Source organism: Pelodiscus sinensis, chromosome 11, assembly GCF_052426305.1.
Source record: "Pelodiscus sinensis isolate ZL-2025 chromosome 11, ASM5242630v1, whole genome shotgun sequence".
Classification (NCBI taxonomy): domain Eukaryota; kingdom Metazoa; phylum Chordata; order Testudines; family Trionychidae; genus Pelodiscus; species Pelodiscus sinensis.
In genome coordinates this window covers 6,345,721-6,359,204 of record NC_143062.1, presented here as the reverse complement: position 1 = coordinate 6,359,204, position 13,484 = coordinate 6,345,721, and the positions used below count along the sequence as shown (strand labels likewise).

General features: G+C 65.5%; 1 protein-coding gene across 1 annotated transcript in view; it reads left to right on the top strand.

The window, feature by feature from the left end:
- Nucleotides 1-2,229: 2,229 nt before the first annotated feature.
- The window catches only part of MST1R (macrophage stimulating 1 receptor), a 38,137-nt gene continuing 26,882 nt past the window's right edge, over nucleotides 2,230-13,484 (top strand). Inside the window, 2 exon segments of the mRNA XM_089781028.1 lie at nucleotides 2,230-2,325; nucleotides 4,972-6,297. Coding sequence (XP_089637154.1) covers nucleotides 5,077-6,297 — 1,221 coding nt within the window. The 5' untranslated portion in view covers nucleotides 2,230-2,325; nucleotides 4,972-5,076.

The following is a 13,484-nucleotide window of genomic DNA, read 5'->3' as shown; positions in this document are numbered from 1 at the left end:
CCTGGCCAGTCCCGCCGGGCCTTGCGGACGGGAAAGGGAGCTCCCGGGCAGGAAGACGTAAGGGGGCTGTTTGGGGTTCAGCCAGGGCTGGGGGGCCCCTTGGCACATTTCTCAGGCTGCTGGACTGACTGGGCTCCGGGGAGACGGGACAGTGGCAGGCAGGCTGGTGTCACTCGCTGTCTCCCAGCCACGCCCCAGACCAGGGGTCACCTGCCAGGGGAGCCCCTCCCCCTCACCACACAGTGAGAGCAGGTCCCCCAGGCCTCCCCTGCTGCCACAGCCTACCTGTACCATCTGCATGTTGGCTGCAGGCAGCTGTGTGCAAACATGGGTGTGTTTCCCTGCACAGCTCAGTGTGCACACAGGTACTCGCGAGTGGGTGCGTGTGTGCATACACAGCCGAGTGTATCCGCATGAGTCTTCCGAGCGTGTGTAGCTCTGTGTGTGCATCAGCGTCTGTATGGAGTGTGTGTGTACTGTGAGTGTGAGTCCAGGAATGTGTGTTGTATGGGCTGGGAGGGCAAAGTGGCGAGTGGCAGTGTGTGGGATTGTGTACCTATGCAAGGGTGTGTGTGTGTGTGTGTGTGTGCAGCGTATGTGAAACTGTGTACCTATGCAAGGTTTGTGTGCAGTGTCTGTGTATCTATGCAGGGTGTGTGTGTGTGAAGTGTGTGTGATTGTATACCTATGCAGGGTATGTGTGTGACTGTATACCTCTGCAGGTTGTATGTGTGCGGTGTGTGTGATTGTGTACCTATGCAGGGTGTGTGTGTGTGATTGTGTATCTATGCAGGGTGTGTGTGCAGGATGTGTGACTGTACCTATGCAAGCTGTGTGTGTGATTGTGTACCTATGCAGGCTGTGTGAGTGCAGGGTGTGTGATTGTGTACCTGTGCAGGCTGTCTGTGTGTGTGCAGTGTGTGTGATTGTTTACCTATGCAGGCTGTGTGTGCAGTGTGTGTGATTGTGTACCTATGCAGGAGGTGTGTGTATGCAATGTGTGTGCAAGTGTATACCTATGCAGGGTGTGTGTGTTTGTATGTGTGTGTACCTATACAGGCTGTGTGTGGGTGTGTTCACAGTGTGTGTGTTTGCATACCTATGCAGGCTGTGTGTGTGCAGGGTGTGTGTGCAGGGTGTGTGTGAACCTATGCTGGCTGTGTATGTGCAGGATGTGTGTTTGTGTACCTATGAAGGCTGTGTGTGTGTGTGTGTGTATACCTATGCAGGCTGTGTGTGCGTGCGTGCGTGTGTGTACCTATGCAGTCTGTGTGTGTGTTTGTGTATGTGTGAGTTTGTACCTAAGCAGGCTGTGTGTGGGTGTGTGTTTGTGTATGTGAGTGTGTACCTATGCAGGCTATGTGTGCGCAGTGTGTTTGAGTGTGTACCTATGCAGGCTGTGTGTGTGTGTGTGTGTGTGTACGTACCTATACAGGCTGTGTTTGTGTGTGTGTGTGTGTGTGTGTGTGTGTGTGTGTGTGTGTGTATGTACCTATACAGGCTCTGTGTATGTACCTATGCAGGCTCTGTGTGTCAGTGTATGAGTGTGTACCTATGCAGGCTGTGTGGGCAGTGTGTGTGTGTGTACCTATACAGGGTGGGTGTGTGTGTGTGTGTGTGTACCTGTGCAGGCTGTGTGTGTGTGTGTGTACCTGTGCAGGCTGTGTGTCAGTGTATGAGTGTGTAAATATGCAGGCAGTGTGGGCAGTGTGTGTGTGTGTACGTACCTGTGCAAGCTGTGTGTGTGTGTGTACCTGTGCAGGCTGTGTCAGTGTATGAGTGTGTAAATATGCAAGCAGTGTGGGCAGTGTGTGTGTGTGTGTGTACCTGTGCAAGCTGTGTGTCAGTGTATGAGTGTGTAAATATGCAAGCAGTGTGGGCAGTGTGTGTGTGTGTGTGTGTGTACCTGTGCAGGCTGTGTGTGTGTGTGTGTGTGTGTGTGTGTGTGTACCTGTGCAGGCTGTGTGTCAGTGTATGAGTGTGTAAATATGCAGGCAGTGTGGGCAGTGTGTGTGTGTGTGTGTGTACCTGTGCAGGCTGTGTGTGTGTGTGTGTGTGTGTGTGTGTGTACCTGTGCAGGCTGTGTGTGTGTGTGTGTGTGTGTGTGTGTGTGTGTGTGTGTACCTGTGCAGGCTGTGTGTCAGTGTATGAGTGTGTAAATATGCAGGCAGTGTGGGCAGTGTGTGTGTGTGTGTGTGTGTGTGTGTGTGTGTGCGCTCCGGCTGGCCCGGCAGGAGCCCGCCCATAGCACGGCCCCGGGGCGGGAGCTGCCGGATCCCTCCCCCGGCTCAGCCCACCGCGTCCCGGCCCGTGGTGCCTGGGCAGGTGAGCGGAGCACCCGGCCTGGCGGCTGCGGTGGGTCCCGGCGTGTGGGGCCGAGCGGGGGGGGTTCGGCCCGCGGGGGGCGGTGATGGTTGGAGGGGTGTTTCTAGGGTCGGCCAGGGAGTGTGTCTCGGACCTGGGGCGGCCGGCAGGGGGTGTCTCCGAGATCTGGGGGGTGGCAGGCAGAGAGTGCCGGGGGGGGGGGGGGGTGGCAGGCAGGGGGTGTCTCTGGGTGGCAGGGGGTGGGGGGGGGGGGTGGCAGGCAGGGGGTGTCTCTGGGTTGGCGGGGGGGTTGGGCGGGGGGGTGGCGGGGGCGGCAGGCAGGGGGTGTCTCTGGGTTTGGGGGGTGTTGGCGGGGGGGTGGCAGGCAGGGGGTGTCTCTGGGTTCGGGGGGGTTGGCGGGGGGGGTGGCAGGCAAGGGGTGTCTCTGGGTTTGGGGGGTGTTGGCGGGGGGGCGGCAGGCAGGGGGTGTCTCTGGGTTTGGGGGGTGTTGGCGGGGGCGGCAGGCAAGGGGTGTCTCTGGGTTTGGGGGGTGTTGGCGGGGGCGGCAGGCAGGGGGTGTCTCTGGGTTTGGGGGGTGTTGGCGGGGGCGGCAGGCAGGGAGTGTCTCTGGGTTTGGGGGTGTTGGCAGGGGGTGGCAGGCAGGGGGTGTCTCTGGGTTTGGGGGTGGCAGCATGTGAAAACTGGTTTTATGGCCACTGTGCAAGGATCCCCTGTTCCCTGTTCCCGGCACAGTCTCCAGGGCGCGTCCTAAGCTGGGGTGCTCAGGATGGAGCGGTGGGGGGACGGGCAGAGGGGCGCGGGGGTCAGACAGAACCGGCCCTGCCCTGTGGCTTTTGCGGCCCTTCCACCCACCACGCGTGGAAAACCCACGTTCTGGCTTCTCCGTCTCTCTCCCCACTGCCCGGGCTGGCTCCTGCTATTGCCTGTGGGGGGAGGGGGGAGTTTCCGGGATCAGGCCGTGGGTGCAGCTGGCAGCCCCACCCAGCCCCACCCACAGGAAGCGAGGTCCCGCTCCCAGGCCGCGCTGTTTGAAAGGCAGGTTCCCCGGGCCTCTCGGCACGCTGAGGCATGTTGGCAACGGGCCCTGGCAGTGCTGCCCGCCCACGGGGCGCTCGGCGGGCAGGGCGGCCTCTCGGGGCGAGGGGCTTAACTTAGCCCAGCCTCAGGTCCCGCAGAGCGTCGGGGGGTCGCCCGGGGGGAACCGGAGCGGCACCGCTTCCCTGTGCGGACACAGCCCCGTGCCTACCCCGCGGGCACGGCCAGGGCACTTCCGGCGCCTTGGCAGATGGGACCTGAGGCTGCAGCCTGCATAAGGATACGCCCAACCTGCCCACACCCTGCCCCGGGGCCCGGCGCCCGCCCCCAGAGGCGGGAAGCTGGAGCAGCCGGGCTCAAGGTGCTTGGGTAGGGCCGGGGGCTGGGAGTTTTGCCTCTTGCTCGGCTGCAGTGTTTGCTCTGTGCATGGCCAGAGGCCTGCCGCTCCTCAGTCCTTCCCGACAGAGGCTCTGGGGCAGCCTCACAGCCACCTTCCCCACCCCAACTAGATGCAGGGACCCCCTGGAGCCTCCATCCCTGGCTCCACAGCAGGGGCCTGAGCCAGGCAGAGGAACCCGCCCGTCCTGGCTCCAGCTGGTGACGGATGGCGGAGGGGCTGCCCGGTGCCTCCCTTCCAAATGGGGTTGGAGCTGGGTTGGGAGGGAGGCCCTGGGGGCAGAACAAGCCATGCTCCAAGGTCAACTCCCCGCTGGAGCAGCTTCCATGGTTCAGGGAGCCAAAGGTGGCAGCTTGTTAAAACCAAGGGTGGAGTGGGGCACACAGGGTGGGGCGGGGCGGGGCAGGATACACAGGGCGGGGAGGGGCACACAGGGTGGGGCGGGGTGGGGCAGGATACACAGGGCGGGGAGGGGCACGCGGGGCGGGGAGGGGCACGCGGGGCAGGGCAGGATACACAGGGCGGGGAGGGGCACACAGGATGGGGCGGGGCAGGATACACAGGGGGGGCGGGGCAGAGCACACAGGGCAGGGTGGGGCGGGGAGGGGCAGGGCAGGGCGGGGCAGGGCACACAGGGTGGGGTGGGGCGGGGAGGGGCAGGATACGTGGGGCGGGGCACACAAGGCGGGGTGGGGTGGGGAGGGGCAGGATACGTGGGGCGTGGCATGCAGGGCGGGGTGGGGCAGGGAGAGGCAAGATACACAGGGCGGGGTGGGGCGGGGAGGGGCAGGATACGCAGGGCGGGGTGGGCCAGCATGGGGCAGGATATGCAGGGCGGGATGTGGCATGCAGGGCGGGGAGGGGCAGGATACGCAGGGCGGAGTGGGGCAGGGAGGGACAGGGTACACAAGGCGTGGCATGGCATGCAGGGCGGGGTGGGGCAGGGAGGGACAGGGTATACAAGGCGTGGCATGGCATGCAGGGTGGGGTGGGGCAGGGAGGGACAGGGTACACAAGGCGTGGCATGGCATGCAGGGCGGGGTGGGCCAGGGCAGGACACACTGTGGCCATGCTGGAGAGATCCAGCCAGCACGGGAGGCTGATCCCGGTTGGGGGAGAGGAGCGGCCTGCTTGGAGACAGGGGGGCCGTTGTGCTCCCGGCGGGTGCTCGCCTTGTCCCTGCTGGACCAACGTGGTCTCCCGCTGCATTTCAGCCACAGAATGGTCACCCCCGCTCCAGGGGTGCTGGAGCTGCTGAGGGCTGAAGAGTTCGGGTGACTTTGGCACCAGGATCCCGGAGCAGCATTTCCTCCCCTAGCATGGGGCTTTCCTTCCTGGCTTGCCTCTCCCTGGCATCCATGCTCGCTGGAGTGTCTGTCAGCACTTGGCAGTGCCCACCGGTTCCCCATAGCGCTACCCCAAACTTCACTGTCCGGTACGAGCTGCCCAGCTTCGCCGTGGATGGCCCCATCCAGAACCTCCTTGTCTATGAGGACCCCAGTGGAGCAGCCGCCCTCTTTGTGGCCGTGCGGAACAAGATCTACGTGGTGAGCCCCACGCTGGCCATCCTTTCGGTCATCGTCACTGGCCCCGTGGGCAGTGCCCAGTGCCAGATCTGTGCCCAGTGCCAGGAGCCAGAAGGTGACCTGAAGCCTGAAGACACGGACAACGTGGTTCTGGTGCAGGACCCATCGGAACCGTGGCTGTACAGCTGTGGCACTTCCCAGCATGGCCGGTGTTTCCAGCACGACTTGCAGGTCCAAGATGGCCTGGTTGTGGTCAGTGCCACGTACTGTTTGTATGCCGAGGAGAACAGTGCTGCCCAGTGCCCTGACTGCGTGGCCAGCCCCCTGGGGACAAGGGTCCTGGTGACCGAAAGCAGCCGGGTCTCTTACTTCTACATCGCCTCTACCCTCAATAGCAGCATCGCCACGCAGTACAGCCCCACGTCAGTGTCTATCCGGAGACCAAAGGCCACGTTGGATGGGTTCTTCCCTCATTTCCATTCCCTCACCGTGCTGCCGGAGTTCCAGGACTCCTACCCCATTGCCTACGTGTACTCCTTCAGCGACCAGGACTTTGTGTACTTCCTGACCGTCCAGAAGGAGAGTCCCGGGGCTGCCTCGTACCACACGCGGCTGGTGCGCCTGAGCAGCACGGAGCACGACGTGCGCCGGTACCGGGAGCTGGTCCTGGACTGCCGCTTCGAGTCCAAGCGCAGGCGGCGGCAGAGCTCGCACAGGGAGCACCGGCACGACGTGATTTTCAACGTGCTGCAGGCGGCCCACGTGGCCCAGCCGGGCCTGAGGCTGGCCCAGGAAATCAGCGTCAATGCCACGGACCTGGTCCTGTTCGGCGCCTTCGCGGAAAGCGAGCCGGGGAGTGCCGTGCCGCGCCAGTACTCGGCGGTGTGCGCCTTTCCCGTGCGCCTCCTCAACCAGGCCATCGCCAATGGCATGGACAAGTGCTGCGGTCTCGCCGAGCGCAAGCTGCTGCGGGGACTCAGCTTCTTCCAGGCTGCCGAGTTCTGCCCACACAACGTGAGTGCGGCGGCCGGGGCATGATGGGCCGGGCGGGCGGGGGAAAGTCGAGTTCTGCCCACACAACGTGAGTGCGGCGGCCGGGGCATGACGGGCCAGGCGGGCGGGCGGGGGAAAGTCGAGTTCTGCCCACACAACGTGAGTGCGGCGGCCGGGGCATGATGGGCCGGGCGGGCGGGGGAAAGTCGAGTTCTGCCCACACAACGTGAGTGCGGCGCCGGGGCATGATGGGCCAGGTGGGCGGGGGAAAGTCGAGTTCTGCCCACACAACGTGAGTGCGGCGGCCGGGGCATGACGGGCCAGGCGGGCGGGGGAAAGTCGAGTTCTGCCCACACAACGTGAGTGCGGCGGCCGGGGCATGACGGGCCAGGCGGGCGGGGGAAAGTCGAGTTCTGCCCACACAACGTGAGTGCGGCGCCGGGGCATGATGGGCCAGGTGGGCAGGGGAAAGTCGAGTTCTGCCCACACAACGTGAGTGCGGCGGCCGGGGGCATGACGGGCCAGGCGGGCGGGGGAAAGTCGAGTTCTGCTCACACAACGTGAGTGCGGCGGCCGGGGGCATGACGGGCCAGGCGGGCGGGGGAAAGTCGAGTTCTGCCCACACAACGTGAGTGCGGCGGCCGGGGGCATGACGGGCCAGGTGGGCGGGGGAAAGTCGAGTTCTGCCCACACAACGTGAGTGCGGCGGCCGGGGGATGACGGGCCGGGCGGGCGGGGGAAAGTCGAGTTCTGCTCACACAACGTGAGTGCGGCGGCCGGGGCATGACGGGCCGGGCGGGCAGGGGAAAGTCGAGCTCTGCTCACACAACGTGAGTGCGGCGGCTGGGGGATGACGGGCCAGGCGGGCGGGGGAAAGTCGAGTTCTGCTCACACAACGTGAGTGCGGCGGCCGGGGGATGACGGGCCAGGCGGGCGGGGGAAAGTCGAGTTCTGCCCACACAACGTGAGTGCGGCGGCCGGGGGCATGACGGGCCAGGCGGGCGGGGGAAAGTCGAGTTCTGCTCACACAACGTGAGTGCGGCGGCCGGGGGCATGATGGGCCAGGCGGGCGGGGGAAAGTCGAGTTCTGCCCACACAACGTGAGTGCGGCGGCCGGGGGCATGACGGGCCAGGCGGGCGGGGGAAAGTCAAGTTCTGCTCACACAACGTGAGTGCGGCAGCCGGGGGCATGACGGGCCAGGCGGGCGGGGGAAAGTCGAGTTCTGCTCACACAATGTGAGTGCGGCGGCCGGGGCATGACGGGCCAGGCGGGCGGGGGAAAGTCGAGTTCTGCTCACACAACGTGAGTGCGGTGGCCGGGGCATGACGGGCCAGGCGGGCGGGGGAAAGTCGAGTTCTGCTCACACAACGTGAGTGCGGCGGCCGGGGGCATGACGGGCCAGGCGGGCGGGGGAAAGTCGAGTTCTGCTCACACAACGTGAGTGCCGCGGCCGGGGGCATGACGGGCCAGGCGGGCAGGGGAAAGTCGAGTTCTGCTCACACAACGTGAGTGCGGCGGCCGGGGCATGACGGGCCAGGTGGGCAGGGGAAAGTCGAGTTCTGCTCACACAACGTGAGTGCGGTGGCCGGGGCATGACGGGCCGGGCGGGCGGGGGAAAGTCGAGTTCTGCTCACACAACGTGAGTGCGGCGGCCGGGGCATGACGGGCCAGGCGGGCGGGGGAAAGTCGAGTTCTGCCCACACAACGTGAGTGCGGCGGCCGGGGCATGACGGGCCAGGCGGGCGGGGGAAAGTCGAGTTCTGCCCACACAACGTGAGTGCGGTGGCCGGGGCATGACGGGCCGGGCGGGCGGGGGAAAGTCGAGTTCTGCTCACACAACGTGAGTGCGGTGGCCGGGGCATGACGGGCCGGGCGGGCGGGGGAAAGTCGAGTTCTGCTCACACAACGTGAGTGCGGCGGCCGGGGCATGATGGGCCGGCGGGCGGGGGAAAGTCGAGTTCTGCTCACACAACGTGAGTGCGGTGGCCGGGGCATGACGGGCCGGGCGGGCGGGGGAAAGTCGAGTTCTGCCCACACAACGTGAGTGCGGCGGCCAGGGCATGATGGGCCAGGCGGGCGGGGGAAAGTCGAGTTCTGCCCATACATGAGTGTGGTAGGCGGGGGCATGACGGGCCAGGCGGGCGGGGGAAAGTCGAGTTCTGCTCACACAACGTGAGTGCGGTGGCCGGGTCATGACGGGCTGGGTGGCCGGGGGAAAGTCGAGTTCTGCCCATACAACGTGAGTGTGGTAGGTGGGTGTGGCGCAGCGGGAAGGGCTGTCTGCTCTGTGACCCGGGTCCCCCTGCGCTGTGATGGGAGATTCTCACCCACTCTCCCAAATGTGGATTAACCCAGACACCCAGCCTCAGCCTCCCAGGGAGAGACAAAGGGAGGGGGGCGGAGACCAGCACCTGCCTGGGGGGCAGGGCTGGGACAGAGTTTTAGTTTCTATCTGGTATCATGGAGGAAGCAGCCTAAGCAAGGGGCTGGGATTTAGGGGCTCAGGCTCCCCCATCTCAAGGGGGGCTGAGGCATCCCAGGCCTGGCCCTGTAACCGGATTACATCTGTGCTGTATCCTGGCAAAGCAATAAACTCCTTCTGTTCTACTGGCTGGTGGAGTCTGTCCGTGCCACTACGGGGGAGCAGGAGACGGGAAAGCCCCAATGCGCCGTCACACTGGTGTCAGGAGTGGGATACCCTGCACCCCGTGGATGGAGCTCCCAGAAGCGATTGACAAGGTGCAGTAGAAGCAAGAGCCGTGAAGCCAGGCGTGCTGGAGACAGAGCGAAGCGGTTCCTGGGAATTGTGGGCGCTGCAGCACTAGACCGGTGAGTCTGCACCGAGGGGACCAGCGGGGAGATGGAGACCTATGTGGACCTGGCCTCCCGCCTGGCGCAATACTGCCGCAAGTGGGTGTCTGGAGTCGGAGCCCAGACCGCAGAGGAGCTGCTCAAGCTGGTCATGATGGAGCAGTTCTATGAAGCGTGTCCACCCAAACTGAGGCTGTGGCTCAAGGACCGAAGTCCGGAGAACCCCCAGGAAGCTGGGAGACTGGCGGATGAGTTCACGGAGAGCCGGTCCGGGTGTGAATGGGAGTCCCGGAGAGAGAGGGAATCGCGCAGAGACCGGATCTCGGCTGAGCGACGGAGAGAGTCACCTACGAGGTGAGCCCAAGAGACAAGGACCAGTCGTCTGTGCCCCAGAGAACCAGCCAGGGCCTGGACAGAGCCAGCCCAAGGGGCCGCAGGACCTAACTTGCCATCGCTGTGGGCAAAAAGGCCACAAGAGGGCTCAGTGCACCAGGCACCGAGACCTGGGATTTCCCAGGGTTAGCTGGCTGGGGCTGGGGGAAGGGCAGGCTGCCCCAGAGGCAGGGGCTGGCGGGCAAACCTCAGGTCAGAGCGGGGGGGGAAAGATGCTCAGTGCCCCTCCCCTGGGAGGTCTGACCCTTGGGAGGCGGATTTCTCCATGTACCGGGTGGGGGCAGGGCGGCCCCTGCGGAGCAAGAGCCTCGTGCCCCTGCAGGTGGATGACAGGACGGTGACGGGCTACTGGGACACGGGGGCGGAGGTGACGCTGGCCCAGCCCAAGGTCGTAGCCCCAGACCACATGGTACCTAACACTCAGCTGACCCTGAGGGGCATAGATGGGACCCCATTCAAGGTGCCTGTAGCCAGGGTGCATCTGAAATGGGGGGCCGAGGGCCCCAAGGAAGTGGGGGTCCACGCACACTTGCCCATGGAGGTGCTGATGGGGGGTGACCTAGAAGAGTGGCCAGATGGACCCCACAGGACCCTGGTCACCACCCGTAGCCAGAGCCAGCGAGGGGCTGGCGACCCTGACCCAGGGGAGGGCTCCCTGCAGGGGGCTCAGGGCCCCATCCCAGGGGACACGGGGTCCAGCCAGGCTGGGACCCCAGACCTAGGCAAAGGTGGGGAACAGGTCCCGATCCCTGCCCCAGCAGCTGAATTCCAGGCTGAGGTGCAGGCAGACCCCTCCTTGCAGAGGCTGAGGGACCAGGCTGGCCTCCATGCAGCTCAGCCCTGGGGGGAGGTGGCCAGGAGAGATTCCTGTGGGAGCAGGGATTCCTGTTCCGGGAATGGCTCCCCCCCAGGAAGGTGGGGGCAGGGTGGGTCCAGCGGCAGCTGGTCGTCCCCCAAAGGTATTGCTGCAAGCTGCTGTATTTGGCCCACGACGTCCCCGTTGCGGGCCCCCGGGGGATCTGGAGCACCCGGCTGAGGCTGCTCCAACACTTCTACTGGCCGGGGATATTTGCGGCCGGTACTGCCGGTCCTGTGACTCCTGCCAGAGGGGCGGGAAGGCCCAAGATGGGAGGAAAGCGGCTTGGGGGCCCCTACCCCACACAGAGGAGCGGTTCTGCAAGGCAGCATTAGAGATAGTGGGGCCTGTCGGCCAGGTGACCCAATGGGCAACAAATACATCCTGGTAGCCGTGGATACGGCTCCCCACTGCCCCGGGGCCATGGCTCTGCCCTCTAGCGAGGCAGACACGGTGGCAGACGCGCTGCTGGCCCTTTTCAGCAGGGTGGGGTTCCCCCAGGAGTCCTCACGGACCAGGGATCCCACTTCATGTCGGCCCCGCTCCGGAGCTTGTGGGAGAAGCTCGGGGCCCCAGTGTTTGGCGCCCGTCAAAGCGGGCTGGTCAGCAGGTTCCAGGGGACCCTAATGCAGATGCTGGAGGCCTTTATGCACCAGCACCTGCAGGACTGGGGCGAGTACCTGCCCCCCTGCTGTCTGCACAGGGGGAGGAGCCCCGAGGGCCTGCCAGGCTCTCCCAGACCGAGCCGGGGTGCGGGAGGGGGCAGGACAGTGGCCAGTGAGTTAGCAAGTTAGCCCCCACTACGTCACCCCAGGTCCTGCAGGGCATCGCCGGGCCCAGCCCAAGCCAAAGGGAGCAACAATGTCACCGCTGAGGCTCCCTCGGGCAGGGGCCCGACCTTCCCCAGGTCACAAGCACAGTGACCCTGCTCAGTTCGCTCTTGGAGGGGGGAGAGACGTGACGCGGGGGGAGCTCTCTGCTCTGTGATCCGGGATCCCCCTGCACTGGGCTGTGTGTTTGCCACTGACTCCCCCACGTGTGGATTGGCCCAGACACCCAGTCCCAGCCTGGGCAGGTAACAAGGTGGGTGAAGGGCGGCGTGTCGGTGTAGTTAGCGCCGGGGGCTCCCCGCAGGGCACGGCGTGTCGGCGTGGTTAGAGCCGGGGGCCCCCCGCAGGGCGCAGCGTGTTGGTGTGGTTAGAGCCGGGGGCTCCCCGCAGGGCGCAGCGTGTTGGTGTGGTTAGAGCCGGGGGCTCCCCGCAGGGCGCAGCGTGTTGGTGTGGTTAGAGCCGGGGGCTCCCCGCAGGGCGCAGCGTGTTGGTGTGGTTAGAGCCGGGGGCTCCCCGCAGGGCGCAGCGTGTTGGTGTGGTTAGAGCCGGGGGCTCCCCGCAGGGCGCAGCGTGTTGGTGTGGTTAGAGCCGGGGGCTCCCCGCAGGGCGCAGCGTGTTGGTGTGGTTAGAGCCGGGGGCTCCCCGCCGGGCGCAGCGTGTCGGCGTGGTTAGAGCCGGGGGCTCCCCTCAGGGCACGGCAGGTCGGCGTGGTTAGAGCCGGGGCTCCCCGCAGGGCGCAGCGTGTTGGTGTGGTTAGGGCCGGGGGCTCCCCGCAGGGCACGGCGTGTCGGTGTGGTTAGAGCCGGGGGCTCCCCTCAGGGCGTGGCAGGTCGGCGTGGTTAGGGCCGGGGGCTCCCCGCCGGGCGCGGCGTGTCGGCGTGGTTAGCGCCGGGGGCTCCCCGCAGGGCGCGGCGTGTCGGTGTGGTTAGAGCCGGGGGCTCCCCGCAGGGCGCGGCGGGTCGGCGTGGTTAGCGCCAGGGGCTCCCCGCCGGGCGCGGCGTGTCGGCATGGTTAGCGATGGGGGCTCCCCGCCGGGCGCGGCGTGTCGGCGTGGTTAGCGCCGGGGGCTCCCCGCCGGGCGCGGCGTGTCGGTGTGGTTAGAGCCGGGGGCTCCCCGCAGGGCGCGGCGGGTCGGCGTGGTTAGAGCCGGGGGCTCCCCGCAGGACAGCTGCCTTACTTTCTGTCCCCCAGCACGAAACCCTCTCCTCCTGCTGCCCCGCCCCCACCAACCCAGTTTGGTTCCGTTGCTTTGCCCCGTGATGTGCAGGTGAGGTGGACGACGCGTCCCCCGCATGGGGCAGGCCACTCGCTGCTTGGGCGGGCGGGGGTGGAAATGCCGCATCAGACCCAGCAGGAGAACTGGAGCCCGCCTGCTGGAGCTATGGGCTGCCTTGTGGTGCTGGGCACCGTTGGCCCTGCCACGGGACGCATGACTCCCCCAGTGCTGCCATGTGGCCAGCAAGCTGTGCATGAGCTGTGAGCCGGGCTGATCCGCCTCTTCCCATTCTCAATAATCAGCACCCGTTTGCCGTGCTCTGCTGCAGGTGGGGGGTTCTGGCGTGCAGTGTGACACTGGGCAGTGCAGTGCTGCAGGTGGGGTGTTCTGGCGTGCAGTGTGACACTGGGCAGTGCAGTGCTGCAGGTGGGGGGGTTCTGGTGTGCAGTGTGACACTGGGCCGTGCAGTGCTGCAGGTGGGGGGTTCTGGCGTGCAGTGTGACACTGGGCCGTGCAGTGCTGCAGGTGGGGGGTTCTGGCGTGCAGTGTGACACTGGGCAGTGCAGTGCTGCAGGTGGGGGGTTCTGGCGTGCAGTGTGACACTGGGCTGTGCAGTGCTGCAGGTGGGGGGTTCTGGCGTGCAGTGTGACACTGGGCTGTGCAGTGCTGCAGGTGGGGGGTTCTGGCATGCAGTGTGACACTGGGCCGTGCAGTGCTGCAGGTGGGGGGTTCTGGTGTGCAGTGTGACACTGGGCAGTGCAGTGCTGCAGGTGGGGGGTTCTGGTGTGCAGTGCTGCAGGTGGGGGGTTCTGGTGTGCAGTGTGACACTGGGCCGTGCAGTGCTGCGGTTGAGGGGTGTGACGGCGCGTTGGGGTCCCCCGTCTCCTGCACCCCGAAATGGCACAATCAGACTCCACCAGCCAGTAGACTTGAGGGTGGTTTATTGCTCCTCCAGGATACAGCATAGCACAGATGTAATCTGGTTACAGGAACTGGGGCTAAGAGGCCTCAGTGCCCCCTTGAGATGGGGGGATCCGAGCCCCCTCCCCAGTTCCTTCTTCCCTGCTTTCCAGCCAGGAACTAACCCACTCTCCTCCAGCC